The sequence below is a fragment of the Balaenoptera physalus genome (genome assembly GCF_965194825.1).
Source record: "Balaenoptera physalus genome assembly, chromosome: 6".
NCBI classification, from domain to species: Eukaryota; Metazoa; Chordata; class Mammalia; order Artiodactyla; family Balaenopteridae; genus Balaenoptera; species Balaenoptera physalus.
This window is the reverse complement of record NC_138885.1, coordinates 127,650,675-127,678,456: the sequence shown is the minus strand read 5'-3', so window position 1 is coordinate 127,678,456 and position 27,782 is coordinate 127,650,675. Positions and strand designations below refer to the sequence as shown.

The 27,782-nt window shown below is 40.9% G+C and overlaps 1 protein-coding gene across 4 annotated transcripts; it reads left to right on the top strand.

Annotated features, from left to right (window-relative positions):
• The first annotated feature begins 496 nt into the window (after window positions 1-496).
• On the top strand, window positions 497-27,512 carry SLC19A3 (solute carrier family 19 member 3). 4 transcript variants are annotated; one of them, XM_082464671.1, is made up of 6 exons: window positions 497-1,041; window positions 16,049-16,200; window positions 18,458-19,268; window positions 20,826-21,018; window positions 22,465-22,606; window positions 23,643-27,512. In XM_082464671.1, exons 2-6 carry the CDS (start codon window positions 16,051-16,053, stop codon window positions 23,799-23,801), a joined length of 1,455 nt encoding a protein of 484 aa, XP_082320797.1. In that variant the 5' UTR covers window positions 497-1,041; window positions 16,049-16,050; the 3' UTR covers window positions 23,802-27,512. The 4 variants fall into 4 exon arrangements, with proteins under 4 accessions (XP_082320797.1, XP_082320796.1, XP_082320798.1 ...); XM_082464670.1 differs by having other exon boundaries at window positions 501-600; XM_082464672.1 differs by lacking the exon at window positions 497-1,041 and adding an exon at window positions 3,636-4,185.
• Window positions 27,513-27,782: the final 270 nt, after the last annotated feature.

The following is a 27,782-nucleotide window of genomic DNA, read 5'->3' as shown; positions in this document are numbered from 1 at the left end:
AAATGGACTATTTGTACTAGAAAATTCTCAAAGCTCCAGAAAACCGCCCACCTCACCACCTTTAAAAACAAAAACAAAAACAACGGTTATACACATTGGCTCTGGAGCCAGGATATTCTGACAAAAATCCAGGCTTCTCTATTTACCAGTCTTATTTCCTTCAGCTTCGCTTTATTTGCAACATGGGGATCATGACTGAGCCTCTCTCATAAATTCTTGGAATAAATGGATTTATACGAAATGACATATTTATAAGCAGATGATCGACACTGCATTCTGCTCATCTTGCTTTATTTCGTTGGGTATCAACATACTACTTTCAGCTGGTCTTTTCAGGTACAGAGCTGTTTGCCCGCAGACCGCGGATTCCCGCCTCTAGTTCAAAGGTTCTGGAAGCTTGTAAAGAGCCCACACAAAACTTTGGGGCGGGGCCGCCGGCTCCGAGAAGGGCCGGCCCCGCCCTGGCCCCGCCTCCTGCCCCGCCCCCGCTGCTACCTTTAGAGCCCAGCTTCATCCTACCCGACCGCTGAGGGTGCTGGTCCCGGGGGCTTGATATCCCGGGCTGTGAGCGAGTCGGCGAGCAGAAATCCCCTCCTGTAGGTAAGAATGTCTCCAGGAGGTAAATTAATTGAAGAAATACCTTCCTCCCTCGGCCGCCTCGCCACGCCTTCCCCCAGTCTGGGAGCTTGAGCCGGGCGGGTACCTGCGCTGCAGCAGGCGGGTTCGGACTGGCCTGGGTTACATCCCTGGGCCCTTGGCGGACAGCCAGCCTCTTCCTGCTGCTTCTCCCCCCTCGGATCCATAGCTCTGCCATCCACAGTGCTGAGACTCGCCCAAGTAGGTTTGGCTAGAATTGCTACTTTCAACCATCTGGAAAAGCAGATTAAATAAAACCTGAATTCTGGTAAAGGGCCAGCATTCCCCATAGTTACATCCATGGTCACAGCTTTTAACTAAAAGGAAATCTTAGCGCACAATTCCAAATCCCCATCCAAGAATGTCGAAAAGGTCCTAGTGAGGAAAAGAAAGGGGACTTTAAAGGTAAGAGATCCGGGACCCTATTGAGACTACTTTAACTGAAATTTTAAAATAATACAGTCGTATCTTACGATAATATTTCTGGAAAGGATACCTAATTCATTAAAAACATGTTAACAATTACTTATCAAGTCCATGTTGCTGCCGTAAATATGCAAAAGGTTTGAGCTTGTGGAGTACTTAAAATTTGAAAAGGGTGAAGGAAATAATGTTTTCTAAAAATACACAGAAGTGTTTTGCTTCTCCAGACAACAGAACATATTGGTGTCTCGTAAGGCAAAAGGTATGTTTTCATTAAGGTACGTATTTTAAGTAGACCAAAACATGACTTACAAATACAGACATACTTCCCTTTATTGAGTTTTTTAAATACTTTTGCGCACTTCTGTGTCTCTGTGTCACATTTTGGTAATTTTCACAGTATTTTCAACTTTTTTTTTTTTTTTAAAGGAATTCCTTTATTTATTTATTTATTTGTTTGTTTGTTTATTTATTTATTTATTTTTTATTTTTGGCTGTGTTGGGTCTTCGTTTCTGTGCGAGGGCTTTCTCTAGTTGCGGCAAGCGGGGGCCACTCTTCATCGCGGTGCGCGGGCCTCTCACTATCGCGGCCTCTCTTGTTGCGGAGCACAGGCTCCAGACGCGCAGGCTCAGTAGTTGTGGCCCACGGGCCCAGTTGCTCCGCGGCACGTGGGATCTTCCCAGACCAGGGCTCGAACCCGTGCGCCCTGCATTGGCAGGCAGACTCTCAACCACTGCGCCACCAGGGAAGCCGCCTCAACTTTTTTATTATTATTGTATTTGTTATGGTGATCTGTGACTTTTGATGTTAACTACCACCACTTGCTGAAGCCTCCGATGATGGTTAGCATTTTTTAGCACTAAAGTATTTTTAAATCAAGGTATGTACATGGGTTTTTTAGACAACGCTATTGCACACTTAATAGGATACGGTATAGTGTACACATAACTTTTATATGCCCTGGGAAACCAAAAAACTCCTGTGACTCGCTTTATTGCAATATTAGCTTTATTGGGATGGTCTCGAACCAAACCCACGGTAGCTGGGAAGTACGCTTACATGTTTTTTTTTTTTCAAACTGTCTTAGTGGTAGCTGAAATGGACAAAAATACTAATTTCTTTCGGTCATTATTGGTTATGGACCAACAGTGGTTTCTCAAGGTTAGGTAATGGTAAATGCAATTCAAGCCTAAGTATTTAAAGATGAATTGATTTGGCTCGCTGCCCCTTAGCAGTTTAGGTGAAATTATCTACTGTGTACCTTTCTGAAATTACTGTCTCTGAACTATGAGGGCCCAGCTGTGTTCATTCTGGTTGGATATGCAACGTGTGCTTGCATGAGGGAGATGGGAAGGAAGCTGTATTGAGCGCCTCATATGGGCCAAGAACCAGATGGACCAGTCCCTGAAATAACCTTATGGGGTGGGTGTGATTATCCCCATTTTAAGAGGAGGCTGGAAAAGGTTAAATGCCTGCCAGAAACGGGCGGGGCCAGGGGGAACATGGGCTTCAGACTCTAAACCTATGCTCTTTCCACGGGACCACACTGGCTACCGCAAACACAAACCTAGGGAAAAGAATTAAATAAACAAAATATGTACAAAATAGATAACTAATGAGAACATGCTGTATAGCACAGGGAACCCTGCTTCACTTTGCTATACAGTAGAAACTAGGACAACATTGTAAAACAACTATATCCCAATAAAAAAAAATTAAATAAACAAGCTTAATGCTGGGTAGTCTGCAGTGAGATGTCAAAAGATCAAAGCTCATTCGGTAATTTAACAACTAGTCGCAAATCATTTAGATTCAGAAGAATAAATTGGAGGTTATTTGCATGGGCTGGAGGCACAGTGAATACTTAACAAGTATTAAAAGATACTTTTCAGAAAGAGATAGTCATGACTCTCATACAGATTGAAAAATAAACACATGTTAAAGGTTTTATTAACTCCTTAATGAGGAAACTGGTAAGGCTGTTAGAACCAGATCAAAGGAGAATCCAAAGAATTGGTAACATTTATAGATCAGGAATGTTGAAATGGAGGTAAAACTGGTTTTCCACGGAGGTGAGGGGAAGAAGGCTATACCTTCCTTGGACAGAACTCATTTTCATGTCTACAGACAAGAGTTATTTCACATTGCCTATGAGTTACTACAATTACTGTGCAGAGTTGCAAAATAGCTCAGACAATGCCTAGTTTTTCCTTGAAGCACTTTTTCCCTCCACCTCCACCCCACCCCGTGCCTTTGACTAGTTACCACACTGCATGTCAGTGGTTGGATGTGATGGGGTGACCTCACCAGTGTGATGGTTTGATAGGCATATTGCTCCAGCTGCACCTAAGACCAGATTGATCTAAGCATAGACATACAGAGAATAAACCATCTGGGAGGGGATGATTAATTCCTCAGCATATGTTTCGTGCAAGTAAAAAAAGAGTGCCACATGCGATAAGATGGAATTCGAAGGGTATAGTTTAAAGGTCACCTGTATCTACTCTTGCTGTGGTTTTGACCAAAAGCAGAACTCTTCGAGCCCGCATATTGAATATCTGGACCTAATTACCTTTTAAAGTTGTGTGGAGCTTTGAAGTTATGTGTGTGCTTCATTTCGGGGATGATTCCATGGTTTTGGTTTCACTTAGGTTTGGTTTGGGGGAAGGGGGATACCTGAAGGATTATGAGTGGGTGGTGGGCGAGAGGGCTACTTCATAGTTTCCTTAGATTCTAAGTCACTTCGTACAAAATTCTAGAGAGACTGAATTAGATTACTTTAGTAATAGCACTCAGAGGGAAGTGTTTTGTTATTTTTACCTCCCTAATCATCTGTGTTTTAGAGAGATCTGAATCTCTTTGTCTGTTTTAGTCAATGGCATTCTAAAGAGGGTGGCTACGGAAGAGGGTGGGTTCCAGAGTATGAAGCCATCAGAAGGGGGGTGAGGTTTGGTGCATATAAAGCCATTGCTCCTGACAGCTCCATTCTGAAGGAGGAGGGCTTGAAACACCAATGAAAGGAAGGGGCATTGTGACAGTGACTCGTAGCAGCTGGCAGCAGGAAGGAGCTGAAGTTGGATCTGAAGGCAGGAAACTGGACTAAGTTCAGGGCACAGAAGGAACAGGTAACTCTGATTCTATCTGTATTATTTTGAAGGATGTTATATGTGCCCAGACTTACAAAGTTTGTTGGCCTGTCCTAGATTTGATTTATGGGCACTGGTTGCATTCTAATAGTCTAGGACAGACCCAGTTTCAAAGATGATGTCCTTTTTTTTCGGATTAAATAGAGGCCTTGCCCCGATGTAGAATTTGGAAAAACCTTAGTTGTTGCACCAATAAGGAAAGTCCAGGGCTTTGGGGAGTCCTACACAGTAAAATGCTCTGATGGGGCGGAAGGTGTATTTCTTTTAACTGAGGTATAATGTATACACAATATAAAGTATAGATTTTAGGTTTGAGTGTTTATAATTGTATACACCCATGTAACTATAGCTTATCAAGATATAGGATATTTCATCACCCCCAGAAAATTCCCTCATGCCCCTTTACAGACAGTTCCCACCCCACCTGCCGCCAGAGGTGACCACTGTTCTGATTTCTATCAGTAGTAGAATCATATGAGGGTGTCCTTTTTGTGTCTGGATTCTTTTTAGGCAGCATAATATTTGAGATTTATTTTGTTTTATTCCGTGTATCAATGATTCGTTCTGCTTTTTCAAATTATCTTTATTGAGGTATAGTTTACTTGCGTATAATAAAATGTACATAAAATGCAAATGAATTTTGACAAATGTAAGTTTGTAATCGCAGCTACTATCAAGATGTAGAGCATTTTCATCACTCCAGAAAGTTCCCTTGTATTCCACTGCAATCAGTCGCTCCCTTATCATCTCCTACCCCAGGCAACCACTGATCCAATTGCTATCACTACAGATTAGTTTTGCTCGTTTTAGAACTTTATATGTATTAATGGAATGTACAGTTTTAAGTCTTGATTCTTTGGGACAGCATAATGTTTTCCACATTCAACCAAGTTTTTGCAATAGTTCATTCCTTTCTATTGCTGATTAAATCAGTATTGGTTGCTTAAATATACAGCATTGTTTATTCATTCACCTTTTAATGGACATTTCAGTTGTTTCCCTTTTTTTTCTTTTGCAATTATGAATACTTGAACTTTCTTGTATAGATTGCCAAAAGGTTTTCCAAAGAGTTGGTACCATTTCACATTCTCACAGGCTACGTGTACAAACCCAGTTGCTCTAAATCTTCGTGAACGTTTGGTATGCTAGTGTTTTTGTACTTAGACCTTCTAGTGGTTGGGAAGTGTTTTCTGTGGTTTTTCTTTCCAGTTTCTTAATGGTATTTCTTGAAGAGTAAATATGGGTTTTTTTAATGAAATTCAATTTATCACTCTTTTTCTTTTAAGTTGTTACTTGCTGTCACTGCAGTGAAACATTTGCCAGCCCTTAGGTCACAAAGATGTTTTCTTCTAGATGGTACTCTATGATACTAGAGTTTATGATGTCAAATTAGTTTTTCTGCAGAGAGTGAGATAGAGATAAGTAAAATGCATTTTAAATACGATGAAGTCACAGCTAAAATGCAGTAGTTCACTAGAAACTGGTGCAATCACCCTGCAACCCTGATTTTGCAGCAGAGAACAGTAATTAAGCGATTCCCTGGAGTCCGTTCCCCAGCCCTTCCTCCAGCACTGCCTTGCCTTGACTTAAGCAGACTGCAGCTCTTTGATCTGGATGTTTTACTCAAAATCATATTTTCTTCTATTTTAGTAGTAAGTAGATTAAAAAGCATAATTCGTTGTTATACTCAATCAGCAAAAAGCGAATGTTTCAGTTTTCGGTGATTAAATTTTTGATTTGCTTCTAGCTGGTGAGGAACTTGGCCTGGCAGTGTTGAAAACCTAAAAGGGGAGCTTGAGCTTTTTTGGAAAATGTAACAAATATTGGTTCTACCTCTGTTTTTACAAAAGCTTTGGGCCTTGGGGAGTGAAACCTTTTGCAAACGTCATCTACTTGCCCCGCTGCCCAAGCCCTTTGGAATTTAGAGGCTGTGAGATTCATAATTCTTCTAAATTACCAATCTCTTGCTCTGTTATTTGAGATAGGTGTTTTGACTACAGTGAAGGTTCTGAAAATTATACCAGCCCGCTTGCCAGGTGCTGGGCATCTCTTCAGGCACCCTCTCCGAGATGAATGGAGTGATTAGTCAGGAGGGGTGGCTAGGGACTGGCTGGAGACCGAGGCTTCCAGATAGTTTCCTTCAAAATTATTAGCATCTCAGTGAGTTCTGGCAGCATCTTCTAAACAAGCGTGGAAGCAGATATGATAAAATGATTCCTTTCTGCTGACCTAGTCCCTTATACTCCAGGCCCTCTGTTGTGAGAACCATTGCAAAACCAGTTTTGGGGAAGGTCTTTGCTCTAATCAGGTCACCTTGACCCCTGCCTCAGGGAGCCCCGCAGCTCTGAAAACTTTGGCTCTGGAAGCAGAATTCCATCTTCTGGGAGTGGGTGGGGGGATGTGAACAACTAAGGTCCTTTTTAGCTAGGAAATCCACCCAGATCTCAGAGCCAGGAAGCCTACAGGTGTGCGTCAATTTCTACAGTTCTTGCTTTTTCATAGCTGCCTGTCCTATGCCACTGGAAATATGTATTTAGAAATTTGTGGCCATAAGAATTTTTGTGTATATATACACAGCCTATGGATTAGGAAATAGGACACTGTCCATGCCTGAAATTTAGATTAAGTCCAAGTTGTCATAGGCCCAATATGGGTCCCTGTGGTAGACAGGAATAATACATGAAAATTTTTATGTGCACAAACATGGAAAAGGTTTATTTCACACAATGAGTCTACAAGTTAAGACTAACTGAAGGACATACAGCAAAGTGCAGGGCTCTGGACTCCCTGGTAGAGGAACCAGGAAATGTGCATTCTAGGTTAACCTTGAAACTCACTCAAAATGGGATCCTGGCAACAAAGTCAATATTTTTGTTTGCTTTCCATTAAAAAAAAGTTTTATTTTCCCCATACCATAGAATTATAATGACAAATGAACTTCTTTTGCAGTCAATATAAGAAAAATGGGAGTTTCAGGGATGATATTATAAATTAGGGAAACACTTAGGATTATTCCTAAAGCTATGCACATTCATATGGAAAAGAGTGTTGGCCTGAAACCAGTTGGAAAGATTTAAGAATGTGATTAAAGAACAAAAGAAATGGAAAAATTCAACAACATAGTAATTATTGGAATAAAAGAGGAGAGGAAAAACTGAACTCTGATACCAAGACACTAAAAACAGGTAAAAGGTTACATAGAAAGAAATTTTTCCAAGGCAGATGGAAACAACCAGCCCAACTTGATCATAGTCGAAAGTAAATGTTAATTTTTTTAGGAGATTAAGAAAAGTCTCTGAGCACCTCAAAATGAATTCAGATTAGAAGGGAATTGTTATGTTAAGAAGGTTACTGTCTCCACATACCCTGAAGAAAGGGAAGCAGCAGTAAAAATGTGGGACCTTCTAGGACTAGGTCCAAATTAGAGATTGAGAGACGCTGAAGACTTAACAGTAGAATATGAAGGATCCCTGGTGGGATGGCTGTGGACTTTAAAGAAAAAAAATCATTATCCCCCTGCCAGCAAAAAGAGAAAGGAGCACATAGATCCCAAAGTAATTTAGGTGGGTCCCTTCCCATAACAAAGGTGTTGGTGGTCTTTGGGGTTCGTTCCAGGTCACATGGGCTGGCTGGTCACCCCAGTGGTGCACAAGGCAGTGTACGCCCAGGGCCCGTGTGATGTGCCCCCTGTGTGTGCAGATAGCACAGCTGGGTCTCGCCTGCGCGGTAGGCGGAGCAGGGAGACTGCAACCTGCCTGGGGCCACCATGGCTCAGGAGTGACGCAGAGGCTAAAGCTCAGCGCTCACCTGCTCCGTCTGCTGTGTCAACTGGAGTTCGCCCTCTGAAGAGTGCTGCAGGGCATCCCAGGCCACCAAGGGAGTCTCTATGGTAGATGTAGCTGCTCCAAATCTCTGCTGATTCATACAGCCTCTCATGTTACTTGCGCCGTCTTCATTGTAGATTTTGAGTCACGGTAGCCAGATAGGCTGACTTGTTTGGAGACTGTCCCTTTTTTTTTTTTTTTTCTCATTTAACTTATTGCCCGCACAGTGTCCTCGTACCTTTTTTAAAACGGTGATGGAGCGTGTGAGTAATATGTGAGAATTACTGCCACAGGAGCAACTTTGGAAAGGATTATCTTATTTGGAGAATGCAGAAAGGGGAAAGAAAAACATCTTCTTTCAAAAGTGCCAACTCAGAAAATCAACCTGATTCATGTCCTCAGGATAGACTCAATGAAGCAAAGGGAAGCTTAGAGTACTCTTTAGGAGGAGGATAGTTTTATGGGGTTCAAGTGGAATGATAAGTGGTAAAGTAGCAAAAAAAACAGCCTGTTCCAGAATGGTGCGTTGCCCTGAAGGCTGTGGTCCTTCCAGATAGAATAGGTGTTCTATGATGACGTAAACAGGTGTGCTTATGAGGGATGTCATTCAATATTTAGTCTTATTCTTTCCTCTGAAACTTCTAACCCAGTGGCTGTATCCACAGTAATATAATGTACAGTGTAGCCATATATATATACAGTTGACCCTTGAACAACATGGTTTTGAGTTGCACAGGTCTGCTTATTTACAGACTTTTTTCAATAGTAAATATGCCAGTAGTACACAAGCTGGTTGGTTGAATCCGCAGATCCAGAATCATGGATAGGGTGAAACTGTGGACACAGAAGGCCGACTATAAGTTATACTTGGATTTTCAACTGCGAGGAAAGTGGGCACTCCTAACCCCCCGTGGTTCAAGGGTCAACTGTATTGATATATTCCAAGCAGAAGTTTTGGAAAAAACAGGCATACTCTGCAGTGCGCTTTGATATTTAATGTTTTTCTGAAACATTTTTTTTTTTAATCCTGTTGGCAACCCACTAAAATTTTTTGATACTGACAATCTGAAAAACACTATTCTAAAATAAATTTGAATTGGAATTTTGAGGATATAGCCAGTCACTCTCAACACAGTGTAAGAGGAAAGATTACTGAACTTGTAATTAGAAAAACTGAGTCCAAGTTCAGGTTTTAATGTTGGTTAAATGTGAAAACCGGCACAAACCTTATTGCCTCTGGCCCTCAGTTTCCTTATGTATAAAACAAGGACAATACCACCTCCTCTATCTACTTCACTTCTCTTCTAATTTGTCAAAGAAAAATTAAAATAATTTGCAGCCGCTGTGGAAAACAGTGTAGAGATTCCTTAAAAACTAAAAATAGAGCTACCACATGATCCAGCAATTTCACTCCTGGGTATATATCCGGAAAAAATGAAAATGCTAATTCGAAATGACACCTGCATCCCAGTGTTCATAGCAGCACTATTTATAATAGCCAAGACATGGAAGCAACCCAAGTATCCAGCAACAGACAATTGGATTAAGAAGATGTGGTATGGGACTTCCCTGGTGGCACAGTGGTTAAGAATCCACCTGCCAATGCAGGGGACACTTGTTCGAGCCCTGGTCCGGGAAGATCCAACATGCCGCGGAGCAACTAAGCCCGTGCACCACAACTACTGAGCCTGCACTCTAGAGCCCACGAGCCACATCTAATGAGCCCGTGCACCACAACTACTGAAGCCCACACGCCTAGAGCCCGTGCTCCACAACAAGAGAAGCCACTGCAATGAGAAGCCTGCGCACCGCAACAAAGAGTAGCCCACCCTTGCTACAACTGGAGAAAGCCCGCGTGCAGCAACGAAGACCCAGTGCAGCCAGAAAGAAAAGAAGGAAAGAAGGAAGAAAGGAAAGAAGGAAGGAAGGAAGAAAGGATAAGTTAACGTGTTAAAAAAAAAAAAGATGTGATATGTATATACACAATGGAATATTACTCAGAATGAAATACTACCATTTGCAGCAACATGGATGGACCTAGAGCATATTATGCTTAGTGAAATACATCAGACAGAGAAAGACAAATACTATATGATATCACTTATATGTGGAATCTAAAAAATAATACAAATGAATGTATATACAAAACAGAAACACACTCGGACATAGAAAACAAGCTTGTTGTTACCCAAAGAGAGAGGGAAGGCGAAAGGGACAAATTAGGAGTGTGGGATTAACAGATACAAACTACTATACGTAAAACAGATAAGCATCAAGGACCTACCGTATAGCACAGGGAACTGTTTTCAATATCTTGTAATAACCTATAATGGAAAAGTATCTGAAAAAAAAATATATATATATATACATATAAACTTAATCACTTTGTTGTACACCTGAAACTAACACAATATTGTAAATCTACTGTACTTCAATTTAAAATTTTAAAATAATTTTCCAAATGTAAAAATCGTAGAAAGAAATTGCATAAGTAATTTGATTATCATAGTCATAGTCATGATGACGGAAAGAGCAGCATCTCCTCAATAAGATAAAAACAAAAGATGATAGCCAGTGCTTCCAAGCATCGTGAGGCCAGTAGCCTCAGGCTTCTCCAGTAAGAGAGGGAGGATTTGGGCGGGGCCCAGGTTGTTCGGTTGGAATCCTAGAGCCCATATTGACAGCGCTTTTTGGCGTAGCTAGCAAGGAAATGAGAAGAAGAAAATGTCGAGATGGTGGGCATGGTGCCACGGAAGTAGGAGGCATCTACCCCTCAGAGAAAAGTAAGATGTAAACTTGGAGCCAACAGACCCAACCCTGAACTCAGCTTTAACCTTTTTTAGCTGAGTGGCCATGAGCTCTGGGGAGGTTCAGTTCCCATGTCTGAGAAACTGGGGGGGTCATATATATATATATATATAAAATCTATAATATAGTTGCTTTATATAATTATTTGTCTCTAATCCTTAGAACAATCCTAATTTTATGTAAATTTTATATATAATATATTGTATACAGATCTTCCTTGACTTACAAGGGTTAGGGTTAGGCCCCAGTAAACCCATCGGAAGTTGAAAATATCCTAAGTCAACAATACACTTAATGCACCTAACCTACCAAACATCATAGCTTAGCCTCACCTACCTTAAACGTGCTCAGAACACTTACATTAGTCTACAGTTGGGCAAAATCATCTACTACAAAGCCTGTTTTATACTAAAGTATTGAATGTCTCATGTAATGTATGGAATACTGTACTGAAAGTGAAAGACAGAATGGTCGTCAGGGTCCAGAAAGGTGGTAAGTGTGTCGGTTGTTCACCCTGATCGCCTGGCTGAGTGGAGGCTGCCGCTGCCCAGCATGACGGGAGGGGATGGGACAGACCACGTGTCACTCGCCTGGGAAAGGATCAAAATTCAGAGTGCAAAGTGCACTGCCTACTGAAGGCATGTCACTTCCGCACCATCATAGAGTCAAAATATCCTAAGTTGAACCATTGATAAGCTGGGCATTACTGTATTATATAATATATAATTATAATTAATAATAATTAATAATTTATAAATAAATAATAATAATAATAATAATTTATATAATTATAAATATATTGTATTTTATATGTAATATGTAAATATATATAAATATATTTATGTAATATATCAACTATATTATATCACATAAATATATAAATTTATAAATTTTATATATAAATTATATTTATATATAATATAAATATATTATAAATATATGTTATAAATATATAATATAATTTGATATGACATAAATATATAATGAAATATATTAACATATTATAATTTAACATAATATATATACATGTATAATAAAAATATGTATGCATATTTAAATATATGTTAATCGCTGTGGTAACTGAAGGAGCCAGAGGCATGGTGCTTTGTTCAGGGCTGAACACAGACGCTGTCGGATAAGCAGTTTAGGTTGGATGGGACAGAACACGTCACAGACAGAGTGCTGTGTGCATGTGGGTGGGGCAGGGCTGGAGACTCTTATCTGAAACGTCGGAATCCCCTGAGGATTCTTCCACCCGCCCTGGACTCTCCAGGGCCTAGAGGCCCAGCAGAGGATTCGGGGGTAATAGGTGTCGGTGTAGGTGTGGGAAAGCTCCCTGGATGATTTCCTCCACTTCCCCCACCACACTGTGGCGTGGAGCTGCTCAGCCCAGCGCATGGATAAGGGAGGAGGGGTTCTTGGGCCTCTGGCATCAGACTCACTCAGCGCCTATAAATGCAGATGCCTAGGCCTCACTGTGCCTACTGAATCACACTTCAGGGCTGGAGTCCCGGAAGCTGTATTTTCACCAAACCCCCGGTGGTGATGATGCGAGTCAAGTTCACAGTCTCAGTAACTGGCCAGGGTTGAGAAGGGCTATGCAGTGAGGCAAGTGCCTGACGAGGAGACCCTGGGTGGGGGGTGGGGGGAGGGAGAAGTACAGCCAGACATCAGCAGCCGAGAGTCTCAGAGTCTCCCGGGGGGGGGGGGGCAGCAGGCAGCGGGCGGGGACAGGGGCCGTGGCCCTGGAGGCTGAAGCATCGCCACCAGGTGGGACAGGGTCTCTGAAAGGGTGTAGGAGCTCCTGCTGCAGCTAAACCAGGAAACTCCAGCTGCTCTACTCAGTCCTCCTCGGTCGAAGGACTCCTGCTCCTGTTCGCTTAGATGCCTTCTCTCATTTTCTCTGGCAGAAAAACTAGCTTTGGAGCATGTGTCTGTTTCTGTGGGAAGGGGCTGGAAAAGGAGGAGGGAAGGAAGCCCAGCACCCTCGGGCTCACGCATGACCCCCCCACCCAGGTGTTTCTCAGTTGTTTTCAGCTAAAGCCAGACACCCTCCCTCGTTTTCTGCTCATTAAGCCCGAATCACTGTGGGGCCTGCCACGTGGAGAGCAGACGGAGGGAAAATGACATGTCTGAGCTGCAGCTCTGTGCCCAGCAAGGCGCCAAGCCCCTTCCAGGTATCCAAGCCCTTGGTGCCCGCAAAAAGCCCACACATGCAGGTAGCATTGTTATCCCACTTCACAGACGAGCAACTGAGTGCAAGGTGCTTGTACACTTGAAAACCTCCTTGGCCTTTACCTGATGCTACTAGGAAAGGCCCTCAGGAAATCCAGACAGAGCTTTCCTGCTTCGCAGAGGTTCGTCCCCTTCCTTCTACGAGACTTACTGTGTGGAGAGCTCTTCTAGGCACAGGAATAGAGCAATGACCCAAACAGACAAAAGGCTCTGCCCTCCTGCTTACATATACTGTCTTTCTCTGCTTGACCTTCCCAACTAAATCCAATGGGGCAGCACTATTAGAACAGTTCTGTCTATGGCCCTGGCAGGCTGAATGCACCCCATCTCGCCTGATGTCGGAAGCTAAGCAGGGTCGGGCCTGGTCGGTATGAATACTTGGGTGGGAGGATAGTTATCAGATGCAAAGATAGATGATCCAGGGGTCTCTTAGCAGCCCAGGGACCACGGGCATAGTCCTAGGTTTCTGAGATGCACAGAGAAGACAATGACTTGTGGAGTTAGTGCACAATCCATGGTCAGCAGATGGAGAGAATGTTCTAGATGTAGAGTCAGCAGATGTCACCCCATTAAGACTACCCTTCGAAAGATGGCCAAGCCTCAGTAATTGCCTACCCAGGATAGCCCTTTCTATAAGAACATTACTCACAAACGCTGGTAGCAACTCAGGAAGAAGATAAATCCCGTGCATTCTAGGCTGAGGCAGGAGGTGGAGGACCGTCAGATCCCATAAGCTCTCGGCAAGAAGTTCACATTGTCGCATTGCTCACATTGTTGTAATCCACTTCCATATCCATATCCTTCCCCTGATCTCTGTGCAGCCTCATCAAGGGTTTTGTTGACAGAAACAAACTGATTTAACTTAAGAGAGGAACCTCGAAGCTGTCTGGGACCACCTTGTGAATGGGTCGGGTGGGTGGCAGGCCAGTGGTGTGACTCAGCAGGCCCCCCACCTCCTCAGCCCCTAGCAGAGCTCCCACCCCACCCAGGTGACTTGCTCTTCTGGAGCGAGCATCAGCTCCCCTCTCTCTGGCCCACTTTCAACCTGTTATTGCCCCGGGAAGCTCTGGGTATTAAGCCATACTCTTCAGCATGAATGTGTTCCTAAAAGCACTTCCCTCACTGTGGGGAGAGGATGTCATTCGGTTAATAACAGCAGCCAAGGAAGAAGGCCACCAGAATGAGGCCAAGTGGAGCAGGTGACAGGACCCTGGAGCTGGGAGCCAGGAAGACCGGGATTCAAATCTTGACCATGTGGTTTGAAGCCAGTTGTTGGACATCTTGGATCTCCCATATCCTCACCTGGGAATTTGGGAAATTATTGTGTGTTATAGTTATGATGAGGATTTAGTTAGATTAGATACAGAAAAGCATCATACAGCAGGTTCGTTTCTTTCCTAGGACTTATCTCGAGAACTTAACCACGCCCAAGACCACCAAAAAATGTGTCCCCTTTACAAAGTAAAGCTTGATCCAAAATATGAAGACATGAGAGTGAGTTTTCCCGTTGCACATTGTAATCCACATGAAAAAGCAAGATGTTTTCAAACGTGGCCACCATAAAATAAGGGCTTTGTTGTTCTTGTTTTTCTGTGCAGTGATAGATGAGGAGTTTTTGTCTGAAATTTGAAGTTCAAGCAATTTTATTTCTGGGTTAGGAAAAAAGTATGAACTGAGTATGAACTGTTAATGAGCTACCTGCCCCACTGAGTAGTGTGAAACTTCAGACTGAGAGACGAGATGGGCCCAGTCATAAAGAAAAGCGGAATAACAGTCTAAGACGTGACCCTTCTATTCCCAGCCCAGAGTTAGCACCAGGATGGAAAAGGGGGGAAATATGGAAAAGATGGCAAGTCAGAGCTTTATCCAGTTTAATTTTTTAACTGAAGAATTATAAATTCTCAGATCATAGATACCTAACAAAGATAACTTGGAGGTCTATTATGTGTCAAGCACAACACTAAGCAAGGGAGAGTCTGATGGAAGGAAAAGGTGAAAATAAATACATTCAGTGTATTAAGATTTCTGAGTCAGAAGTTGCCGTGCAAAATAAAGTGTGCAGACAGAGGAAGCCTTGACCAACTCAGTCTCTGTTCTCTTGGTTTTGACCTCCTAGAAGGTCATGTCCAGACAGACCTCGTTTTATTGCACTTGACTTTATTGCCCTTCACAGATATTGCAGTTTTTACAGATTGAAGGTTTATGGGAACACTGCCTGGAACAAATCTATCAACACCACTTTTCCAACATCGTTTGCTCACTTCGTGTCTCTGTGTCACATTTCAGTAATTCTCACAGTGTTTCAAACTTTTTCATTTTTATTATGTTTGTCATGGTGACCTGTGACTAGTGATCTTGTATGTTAACATTGCAAAAAGATTACGGGTCGCTGAAGGCTCAGATGACGGTTAGCATTTTTTAGCAATAAAGTATTTTTTAATGAAGGTACGCACATAGCTTCGTTAGACATGATGCTGTTTCAAACTTAATAGACTACAGTACAGTGTAAACATAATTTTCATATGCAGTGGGAAACCAAAAAATGTGTGCTATTTGCTTTATTGTAATATTTGCTTTGTTGCAGTGGTCTGGAACCAAACTGGCAGTAACTCTGAGGTCTGCCTATACACCGGTGATTCACTAGCCAATGTTTTACTTACTTTTAAACATCCACTGGCCCATTGTTTACCAATTATTAGTAGCTACTTATTACCATGTTTATGACGGAGTGCACTAAAGAGGTGGGACTCTTCCCCCAGCAATAATGAGTAAGAAGTTTGTTGGCAAAGGAGGGTTGACTGATTCTCCTAAGGAATATTTGAAAGCAGTTATTCATCACTCACCTTTTCAGGTCAGCTTCCGATGGATGAAACTTTGTCCTTTCAGTAAACATTTAGAAATGAGCTTTTCATAACATCCAGGATGCCCGAAAGAATAAACATCAGTTAATTTTTGTTTTGTTTCCATGTGATCAGCCATGAGTTGTTTCCAAACTTCAGCGAGCCATTCCTGGATTTATCCCACTGTGATCCTCTGCCTGTTTGGATTTTTCTCCATGATGAGACCCTCAGAACCCTTCCTTATGCTGTATTTATCTGGGCCAGATAAAAACCTGACCAGTGAAGAGGTGAGTTAATATACATACTTATCTTGATGTGGTTTAATCTTACAGGACTCGAACAAGGACCTAGAGTGAGGTTTTCATTCAACTGGAAATAAGATTAACACACTGACCTCAATGAATCCCATCTTCATAGTATGTGTTATAGAACTGTTCAAACTACTCTTTCCTCCTCACACTTGCAAAAATGGGAAACCAAAACACATTGCATGTGTAATAAATATTTTCACTTTTATAGACTTCTAACATTAGGCTTAATGCATGGGAACATGTCGAGTCTTCATTGATTCTATTATACTAATCCTAAAATAAAATCAATGCCAGGCACAAGATCTAGTCCTAATAAACTTTTAGCCTGCTGGGGTATAAGCAGAATCTGTTTAAAAATTGTAACATTTCTTTAGGACACTAACTCAGCTTTGAAAAACTATTTATCAGCAGGTGAGACATTAACAGCTTTATCTCCCAGCTTTATCTTCCCCAGAAGTCCCAATTCTCTTACTCAAAGTATCCACCTTTTTTTTTTATTTTTTATGACAAGTGCAACAAGAAAGTGCACTGACCCAGTCGGAGAATCACCCTGGACTGGTTTTATAGTCTCCAGCCATAGCTAAGAAAACACTGTAGAGTGTGTGGCTTCACCTGAAAGGCTCACTGATGCTGCTTTATTTGGTGATAAGGTGGTATGGACGGAAGGGCAAGCTTATTCTGCCGTAGTGTAAAATCACTTAGGGGCAACTCTGTTTCAAAGTTTCCCAGATGGAAGCATGTCACTATTAAGACAAAGCAAACACCAGATAGATGTCCAGAATCAACCAGTGAACCCCAGGGGTCTGCTTCCTTAACCACTATGGACCAACTGGACCTCAAAGGTGCAGCGCAGTTACATTAGCCTTTCAAATCACTGAACTTTCCCCTGTCATTGAAACGGGAACCCACTGAGGTTGCTGGAGAAAGCGGGGAGGGGGCACAGAACAAAGTCTAATGCAGCTGACCTGCACCTGTACCCGTCATGCCCCAAAGATCAACAACTTCTTCAGTCCTTTCTGTGAATGGACCTTGAGGTGCTATGCATTTCTGACTAAATCCATGAGATGACCCGTATTAAACTGAGGCCAGAACTGAGTAAGCAGAGACAAATCAGTAGAATTGGAGGGAAACGAGGTTGGGAGCCCAGCAAATTTGGCCAGGAAGGAGATGAAATGCATTGCTTGTTCCCACACCGTAATTCTGCAAGATGATTTACTCTGTGCTCTCTTCATGTGTGTGTTCATCCAGACTTGCAAGGGCTGAGATTTTTGTCATAATGATGAATCACATAAAGATAAAGGTTGCTGGATTATTCTAACACTGTAGCTGCTTTATCTAGTGTTGTTAATCTCTGAACAAGAAGAGAATCGTACTTTTTAATAGCCTGAAAAACTCACAAGTGTCTGTTGAACAATTTTTACCTAGTTTACAGGCTCACCTCAGAGACATTGCAGGTTTGGTTCCAGACCGCCGCAATAAAGTGAACATTGCAATAAAGCAAGTCACACAAATTTTTAAAAAAATTTCCCAGTGCATAAAACAGTTATGTTTTCACTATACTATAGTCTATTAAGTGTGCAATAACATTATGTCTAAAAAAAGTATATACATTAATTTAAAAATATTTCATTGCTTAAAAAACGCCAAAACAATTACAATAGTAACATCAGAGATTACTGATCATAGATCACCATAACAAATATAATAATAATGAAAAATCTTGAAATATTGCAAGAATTACCAAAATGTGACAAAGACATGAGGTGAGCAAATGCTGTTGGAAAAATGGTGTCAATAGACTTGCTCAGTGCAGGTTGCCATAAACCTTTAATCTGTAAAAAACAAAACAAAACAAAACACGGTATCTGCAAAGCACAATAAAGCAAAACACAATAAAATAAGGTATGCCTGGGCTCTAGTGTACATACTATTATAAATTTAATATAGTTCAGTTTGCAAATTAAGCCAATATCTTCTCCTACTGAGATGCACGTAAGTATATGAAGTGGGTTTTTTGGGGGGGTAGGGGGGAGCTCTCCTTTCCTACTGGTTTCCTTGAAAATCAGTTTTCTATTGTGCTTTCTCATAATATGAAGAATACCCTATTTGATTGGATGCAGAGTTTTGTATCAGGCAAGCGACATGTACCTTAGTAATACACAAATCTGAGAAAGGTAGCCCTCCTCACTTCCTGGTGCTTCATGGTCACAGGATCCATTTTTCAACTCTGCAGATCACAAATGAGATCTTCCCCGTGTGGACATACTCATATCTGGTCCTGCTTCTCCCGGTGTTTATCCTCACCGATTACGTCCGCTACAAGCCAGTCATCGTCCTACAAGGGATTAGCTTCATCATTACCTGGCTGCTGCTGTTGTTTGGCCAAGGAGTGAAGACCATGCAGGTTGTAGAGTTCTTCTATGGGATGGTCTCCGCCACCGAGGTGGCCTACTATGCCTACATTTACAGCATGGTCAGCCCAGAGCACTATCAGAAAGTGAGCGGCTACTGCAGGAGTGCCACGCTGGTGGCCTACACAGTGGCCTCAGTGCTGGCCCAACTCTTGGTATCCCTGGCCAACCTATCATACTTTTACCTCAACGTCCTATCCTTGGCCTCTGTTTCCATGGCCTTCCTTTTCTCACTTTTCCTACCAATGCCTAAGAAGAGCATGTTTTTTCATGCAAAACCCAGCAAAGAAGCTCCTCCAAAGCCACCAGGAAAGGATGCTGTCTTAGAGGAACCTCAAAAGGATCACGAACCGGCTGGACAAGTATTCACTGTTTCAGGGAACCCATATGATGGCCAGTGGAGCAGCCCAAAGCCGGAAAATGTAGCTTTGAGAGTTTTTGTGCAGTGGTTACAAGATTTGAAGGAGTGCTACTCCTCAAAACATCTTTTTTACTGGTCCCTATGGTGGGCTTTTTCCACAGCAGGTTTTAACCAGGTTTTGAACTATGTTCAAGTCCTGTGGGATTACAAGGCCCCAGGCCAGAGTTCTGTAATATATAATGGAGCAGTAGAAGCTATTGCAACCTTTGGAGGTAAGTAAACTTTGATCTTCCTTTGATGGGCTACCCCCCACTAAGTTCATTTCTCCAGTTGCTAAATTCTCCATGGTGGTAAATTAGGTCTGTTCAGAAGGCATATTAATCTTTTTCAGGAATAGAAGGCAGTGGGGCAAAAAGAGGGACATGACATTTCTATTTGATGTGTTGCAGTCACTGGTAACTCAAGAGCTCAGAATTCAGCACCAAGTGATAACATTCTAGCCAGATTCCTAAGATTCCATTTCATCATCAAGAAAAGTGTTAATAATGCCCCCTGTTCTTTCAGGATTGTTTTTAATATCAAAGAGAAAATAGGCATCTTGCATATAAACAAGGTGTTTTTATTATTTTAGAAAATGAACTAAACTATTAAGACTTCTAAATTATCACTGGAAGGGTTTTTGTCAATAAAGATTTTGATTTAGCTAGTGCCCACCTTTAAGCAATTCCAGGCTCTACACCACAAATTTTCAAAATTAGCTTTGTTATGAGATTTAAATCAGAAGTGGAAGATATTATGTGAGTCAGGATTCTAATATCAGAGGGAAATCTGCCTTTGAAGTTCCCTCTACAATAAATATTTATATCCTGGTTAATGGAAGCTTAAATTCAACTAAGACTTTGAAGGTATTTTTCTAGGAAATAGGAGATTTCCACACCCTTTTTTACATAAATTTTCAGAAACCTCATGGGGTGTCCGTTTTATTATTGTCTCCCTTTTAGGAGATTTCAGTTTAACTCCTGGCAACCAAGACTGTACTAGAATTAGTTCACTGAAATTATCTCTCCTACATTCCAAATTCTGGGAAGAAAAGTAACTTTATTTCTTTTGCAGTATGGTTCTTGCCTAGATCATATGTGGAAAAGTTAATCAAATCTCAGTAATTTGAAACATAAATATCTCTCACTTTGTTAAAGAGAACTATAATTACTAACCCTAATTACTGTCAATTATTCAATCTCTTAAACTCTGTAAATTGTTCACCCAAAACCTCAAGTAAATTAAGCCAGATCTTGAAGACATTAAGATGGAGATTAGAAGTAAGATTAAGAAAGATTAGTAATAAAGACTAAAACTTACTACCTGATGCAACGTATCTGTTACCTATCACTGAGGAAAACAATAAAGAAAGGCAAATATGAACAGGCTAGGTGTACTGCCAGAGCAGTTGTTTCACCTTTATCTATCCCTGCCCTGAGCATGTTGTATTAAGTGACTGAGTTTATGTATCATTTCTCCCCACTCTGTGTGTGGTTAGGAACCTTTCTAGTCCCTCTGCATAGAACAGTGCTTGGCATGTAGTTGATGCTAATTAAAAGTGTGACAACTAGATGACTGAAAGAATAGAAATTAAAGAGAGTAGCCGAAGGAAAACATGCTTGAGAAATGGATAAATCCCCATTTAGGTGGATCACACTATTTTCACGAATTGGGAAAGCAATATGTTCATCTTTCAGAATTACCTGAGACCTGAGTTCTTAAGAGAGCATGTTGATATTTCCTATGGGCAAAGTCAATATGTTGGATCTTCCTTAATGTTTCTTCTTTAGGGGCCCTGGCTGCCTTTGCAGTGGGTTTTGTGAAAGTCAACTGGGATCTTCTGGGAGAGCTGGCTCTGGCCATCTTCTCGGTTGTCAATGCAGGCTCTCTATTTCTCATGCATTACACGACCAACATATGGGTATGCTATGCTGGCTATTTGTTATTCAAGACCGGCTATATGCTTCTTATCACCATAGCAGTGTAAGTATTACTAAGCACTTCTTCCCACTCCTAAAACTAAACCATATTCTCTTTTCTGCATTCCTATAATTCTTTTGAGAACTTTGGAAGGATTTTAATCAATTGCAATATTAAATGTTGACTACTTCATATTAAATTAGGCACAATTTAGCCATCTTTTCACTTAACTGCTCACCGAATATTGCTAATATTAATCAGCAAGGAAAACAAGTTCTGTAAGTTCATAAACCAAAGACAATGATACATTGTCACGTTGTGATTTTTATTTCAAACAGTTTGCCAATTTGCATGGTGTAATATAATTTGATTTTGAATTAATTTGATTTTGAATGATTAAGTTTAGATTACACCTCTGATTTTACTTGAGTTGCTTGAGTAATTCCAGGCATATACTTTTATATGAAACAAAATATTCTCAGCAAGTTGGATACTGAAAAAAGTAGATGCAAAGATTACAAGAAACTATGAATCCCAGAGATCATTTTTTTTAATGATTAAAAACATTTGGTTCTATATATAAGTGCAGAGAAAGCTGACTATAGGATATATGCTTTGGTATTAACCAAAAGAGATAAGAAACATTTGAATTTCAAATCACATGAATGAAGTAGAGCCAAAAGCTTTATAAAGTTTTGGGTTTTAGTCTGTGAAAAATGTTTGATAAGTAACTGACAAAACACGGAAATGTGGACCCTGAGAAAACATCATGAAACAAAGGAAAGAGATGAAACTTGAAGCAAGTTCATTTTTTTCACCAAAGGGTATCTGTTTAATGTATCAAACTCACGTGTCTTGAGTTTTTTCTAAGGCGAGTATTTTGTTAAGGTAGGATGACATTGTTTCTTTTCATTTTAAGAATATTCAGAACCCAAAGCCTTTACCTGCATTCCAAGGAAGAACTATAAATAACATATATCTGCCAGTCTTTCAAAAGTGCTTTGTAATAAGATTTCAAAATCTATATAATTATAAAAAATAAGTTAATTATAGATTCACTCAGTTGTACCACCAGTCATGGTCTGGATCTTCCAAAGAATAATTGACCTACCAAACTTTGAAACTGTCAGTACAGTCAACAATAAAGAGAATAACTCTCCAAAAAATTCCTTAGGTTGGGTGTTGCTGAATTTCATAAAAATTCACTGTGAAACTGTATCTAAAATCAGATAGCATCCCATATTCTCAAGTTATGAGAATTAGAACATTTAGGTTTAATTTCTGGAAGCATTAAATTGGATAGGAGGAATTTTGCCATATTTCCTTTAAGTATATTTTAATTCAGCCTTTAAGTATAAACTTTTTCCTTGCTCTGCCCGTTTGTCTGTACTGGAGGAGATTTAGACAAAAAGTGCTGTTAACAAGACACTGCTTTCTATTTATTTTCTTTTAAAGATAAGAATCCCATGTATGTTCTCATTAAAAATCTTATTCTATGTTGAATGACAGGTTTCAGATCGCAGTTAATCTGAGTGTGGAACGCTATGCCCTGGTGTTTGGAATCAACACCTTCATTGCCCTGGTGATTCAGACCATTATAACCGTGATCGTAGTAGATCAGGGAGGATTGGGGCTGCCAATCAGCATTCAGGTAAGCTGCAGAACTTCCATTTGCCTATTCACGAAGTTGGGGGGATGTAGAATAACTCAAAGGGTCATCTCAAAGGGTTTTTCAACCTTACCACTGGCAGTATTTAATTTCTTGAATTTCTTGGCTAGGCAAATTTTAAAATAAACCATGCCTTAGGACTTCCCTGGCAGTCCAGTGGTTAAGACTTCACCTTCCAATGCAGGGGGTGCAGGTTTGATCCCTGGTCGGGGAGATAAGAACCCACATGCCTCGTGGCCAAAAAACCAAAACAAAAAACAGAAGCAATATAGTAACAAATTCAATAAAGACTTTTAAAATGGTCCACATCAGAAAAAAAAAACTTAAAAAATAAAATAAAGTAAAATAAGCCATGCCTTTAACTATCAACTGTAAAACCAAGTAGGTTTTGAGCAGTAATCACTATAGGTTAGCATTTGCCTTTGGTCCATAAAACCCCATCAGGTAACACTCTTGCCTTCATGTCCCCCTTATGTCTCCTCTTTCCCCTGTGGTCCAGTACCACAATTTACTAAGATGCAACTGGGAAGGGGTACGTAGCTGCAGAGTTCACTTCCCTTTTAAGTCTCTCAGAGTACTGAGAGACTTAAAATTAGTCCAATTTCGCATTTTACATGTGGATCTGAAAAAAAGGGGATAAGGCAGATAAAAAGTAACCTCAGCGTTGAAAATTCATTCCTGGAGACATTACATATAGCATTGCACTATCCTCCAAACAGAGACACGCAAATCAGTGGGATTTAGTGTTTTTTTCACTATTGGTGACATGTGCTAGAATTTGAATTCAAGCAACCCTGACTCCAGAGCCCACACTCTTAGTTACTGCATTGCTTACCCTTTCATGCCTGGTTCTTCTAAGAGGGGAGAAGAGAGTATTGTGCAAATCTAAAAGATCCATATTAAGATCCTGATTCTCGGTTACACCATAATCCAAGTAAATCAACAGCATCACTATATATTATCAGTAACATAGGTAGTCATATTTCATGTGTGTCTAATTAACTCTGTTTTTCTCTAGTTTTTAGTATATGGGAGTTATTTTGCAGTCATTGCTAGCATTTTCCTAATGAGAAGTATATTCATTATCTACTCAACCAAATGCCGAAAGACAGTGCAGAGCTCTGCTACAAGTCAGAATCCATATGGGCCACACCCAGAAGAACCAGAGAACAACTAATGAACAAGGCTCTAACCTCTGTCAACCACTACAGCCTCTGAGCAAGGACTCTGCTTGTCACAAAGTCATGGAGTGCCATAAATTGACACACTTCACAAGTCTGGATTCCAGTGAACCTTTTCAAAGCCAGGAAAGTTCAGCTTTGGACCAGATATCTATGTACCCAGCTGAACTGGATGCGGCTGTTCAGGTATACCATCTCAATTAAACAGCTTATGTTGGGGAACCCCAGTGAATAGCAATGACTGGAAAATTCTGGTTTTGATTTCTTGTAAGGACGTGCAAGTGGCATGGAAACAAACCATGAGAAAACTCCAGCCATCCTAGAGTTTGATATTCCCCATTTGTGAGCAGAAATACTAACTGAAGTGACCCTCTTGCTTGGCTTAGATATTTGTTTTACTTTACCCAAAACAGGCAACACAATGGATATTTTTTGTCACATGAGCCATTGTCCTTCTTCTTCCATTAAGTATATTTCTTTAAAACTTACAATTCCTTGAGAGAATTATAAGGCTTGATCCCATTTCTAAGGAATCCTTTTCTCTCCTGATAACACAATATTATTCACAAGCTATTATTTGATAATATAACCACTTAATTTTTTCATCATTACTCTTCACTTTGTGCTCTACTGAGCTTTGTCGTTGAAACTCTACCTCAGGAATAACTCCAGACACTCCTGTGTGGCCACAGAATGACATTCATGCCAATTCCCAGTGGCCCCAGGAGAGGCAATGAGCTTTCTTCTATCATGACCCCAGACAAGTGTTTTAATGTCATGTTGGTGTGATGTCTGCCTAAAACAGAAAAACTTAAGTAGAAATTTTCAGGGATTTCTAGAAGTACTAGTAAATAAGAAAACACTGATGGGGGGGGGAAAACACCTAATTTTTAGATGACAGAGATTGTGCTAAATAAAATAAATTTGTGCAAAAATATTAAAGAGCCTTTCTGATTTTTTGGTGAATTGTACTGAAAATTGTCTGAGTTTATCTGTCATTTGAATCTTCAACAAAAATCTCATTGAACAGTCTGCCACTGGGAATAATGAATGCTGATTCAAGATTTGTGTTTCAAATAGACTTTTCTCCAAATCTCAAAATTCAATCTCTGGACAAAAAATTAAAATTCAGTCCAAAAGCCAATACAGTGGAGAAAACTAATAGCTAATTACATCAATAGCAAGAAAAGAATGAACACTGTTATCCTTCTCGGTTATTGTCCTGAAGATATAGCCAACACAGTTAGACAAGAAAAAAAAATGAAAAGTCAAAAGTTGGAAAGGAAGAGGCAAAACCATCACAATTCCAGAGGCTACAAGTATGCACCCAAGAGTCTCAACTAAAAACTGAGTTAGTAATATAGAAAGTAAGTAAATAGAAATCAAAAGCTTTCATGATACAACAACCATTTAGAACATACATGGGAGTAAAAGACCACATTTATAGTAGAATAAAAATAAAATACCTAAGATTACATTTAATCTATTTACTAATTTAATAAATGTGTAAGGTATATATAAATGTGCCTGAAAACACTTTTGGAGATTATGAAATAACACCTAAACGTATGGAAAAGCCTACCTTGTTCTTGGTTAGGAAGAAAAAAATATATAAAGACATCAGGCTTCTTAAATAAATTTATATGTTAAATCCTATCCCAGAGAAAAAAAATACTTTTTTAACTAGTAAAGTTGATTCTTACTTTACTTGGAAATTAACAAAGGAGAACGAGGAAAATGTTTTTTAAGTGGAAAAATGAGATTAAATTATTTGCAGAGAATAAAATCCTACTCTAAATGCTTAATTACAGTAACATAATCAGCATGAAGAGACAGCCCAATGCAACAGAGTAGGAAGTTCTGAAATAGTCCCTAATTCATATGGGATTTTAGACTATGATAAAGATAGCATTTCATACAAGAAGGAAAAGATACAATATTTAATAAGAGTGGAACAATTTTTTTCAAAGGAAAAATTAAGTTGGACCCAAGAGTGCTAGAATAACCATCAGTGTGTGATGTGTATCAATATGCAGATGTGAAAAATGAAACTACAAAAGTACCAGGAGGAAACATGCAAAAATTATAACTTCAAACCTGTCTAAAGTAACAGAAAACCTAGAAGTCATAAAAAAGTGAATTGACAGCATAAAACTAAACTTATGCATGGAAGAAAAAGCAACATAAGCAAAGCCAAAAGACAAGTGATAATCTGGAAGAAATACTGCAGCTCATCAAAGCTACTTTCCCTAATTTATATAGAACCAATACAAATTGATAAGAAAAAAGGTCAAAACCCTGATGGAAAGATGGGCAAAGGATGTGAACGGGGAATTCAGAGAAAGGGCTCAGACATGTGAAAAAATGCTCATAAGAGAAATGTGTATAAAAACTACAGTGAAGAAGATGGATTCAAGATGGCAATGTGGGAAGACATGGAGTTAGCTTCTCCCCACAACTAGGGTGCCTGCCGGCCGCTGGTGGGGGACTCTGACACCCAAAGAGACGGGAAGAATCCCAGAGTCAACTGGTAGGACATAGCGGGACTGAGGGGGGAGGAGAAGTGGAGGCCATACAGGATCGGTGCCCCTGAGGCCGGGGAGATCAGGAGAGGCAGATGGCAGGGACTCTCTAGGAAGAGTGGGAGAGGAGCAGAGGGTGATCACCTGGCCCACTCGGGCCAGGGAGCCTGCTGAGCTCCCAAGCCGGTACCCCCCACTCCAAAGCCCCATCCAGGCCACGTGGGTCCTGGGGGCATAGGAGGGAGGCCAAGGGGAGAACAGGAGAGGCAGGTGGGAAGGGCCCTCTGGGATGAGTGGGAGAGGAGCAGAGGACAATTGCCCTGCCCAGTCAGGCTCAGGGAGTCTGCTGAGCTCCCAGGCTGGTCCCCTGCAATCCAAAGCCCCCTCCAGGTCACGTGGGTCCTGGGGTCATAGGAGGGAGACCAGGGAGATCAGGAGAGGCAGGCGGGAGGGACCCTCCGAGACCCCAGACCGGAGGAGCAGGAGAGGAGAGGAGTGCATTTGCCCTGCCCTCTCAAGCCCAGGAAGCCTGCTGGGCTCCCAGGTGAGGTCCCCTGCCCTCTGAGACCAGGGGTTGGGGACACGCCTGGGCCCCTTCTGTTCCTTGAGCCTAAGCCCCACCCCCCACAGCCCCCAGGGCCTTTTCCAGCCCTGTAGGTCCTGAGCATTGGCCCCGCCCACCACCCAAACCTTGCCCTTGCTTAGTCCCTGCCCTCCATAGTCAAGGCCTTCCCCCCACCATTTTTCTTTTCTCTTCCCTCCTTCTCTTTTTGACTATTGTGGTACTGATGTACCTTCCAGTTGTTGATTCACGTATGTTTTTATTTTTACATTCTTTCTAACATATCTGTTAGTTTCATAGTCTAATTTTATTTTTTATTTTGTTATTCTTTGTTTTTGTTTTTGTTTTTTTCCACCCCACACGGCTTGCGAGATCCTGGTTCACAAGCCTGGGGTCAGGCAGAAGCTCCTGCGGTGGGAGCTCCAAGTCCAAACCACTGGACTAATAGAGAAGCTCAGACCCCAGGGAATATTCATCGGAGTGAGGTCTCACAGAGGTCCTCATCTCAGCACCAAGACCCAGCTCTACCCAATAGCCTACAAACTCCAGTGTTGGAAGCCTCAGGCCAAACAACCAGTAAAACAGGAACATAATCCTAGTCATAAAAAAAAAAAAAAAAAGAGACAGCAAAAAAATATGTAACAGATGAAAGAGCAAGGTAAAAACCTACAAGACCAAATAAATGAAGAGGAAATAGGCAATCTACCTAAAAAAGAATTCAGAGTAATGATAGTAAACATAATCCAGAATCTCAGAAGTAGAATGGAAGCACAGATTGAGAAAATACAAGAAATGTTTAACAAAGATCTAGAAGAACTAAAGAACAAACAGAGATGAACAACACAATAATTGAAATGAAAAATACACTAGAAGGAATCAGTAACAGAATAACT

What these genes read in the sequence shown, in the direction of transcription:
- SLC19A3 (XM_082464671.1), top strand. Translation starts at nt 16,051, where the DNA reads ATGAGTTGTTTCCAAACTTCAGCGAGCCATTCCTGGATTTATCCCACT. An exon ending in AGCTATTGCAACCTTTGGAG is followed by an intron (nt 19,269 to 20,825) that starts GTAAGTAAACTT and finishes TTTCTTCTTTAG; the next exon opens with GGGCCCTGGCTGCCTTTGCA. An exon ending in GGCTGCCAATCAGCATTCAG is followed by an intron (nt 22,607 to 23,642) that starts GTAAGCTGCAGA and finishes GTTTTTCTCTAG; the next exon opens with TTTTTAGTATATGGGAGTTA.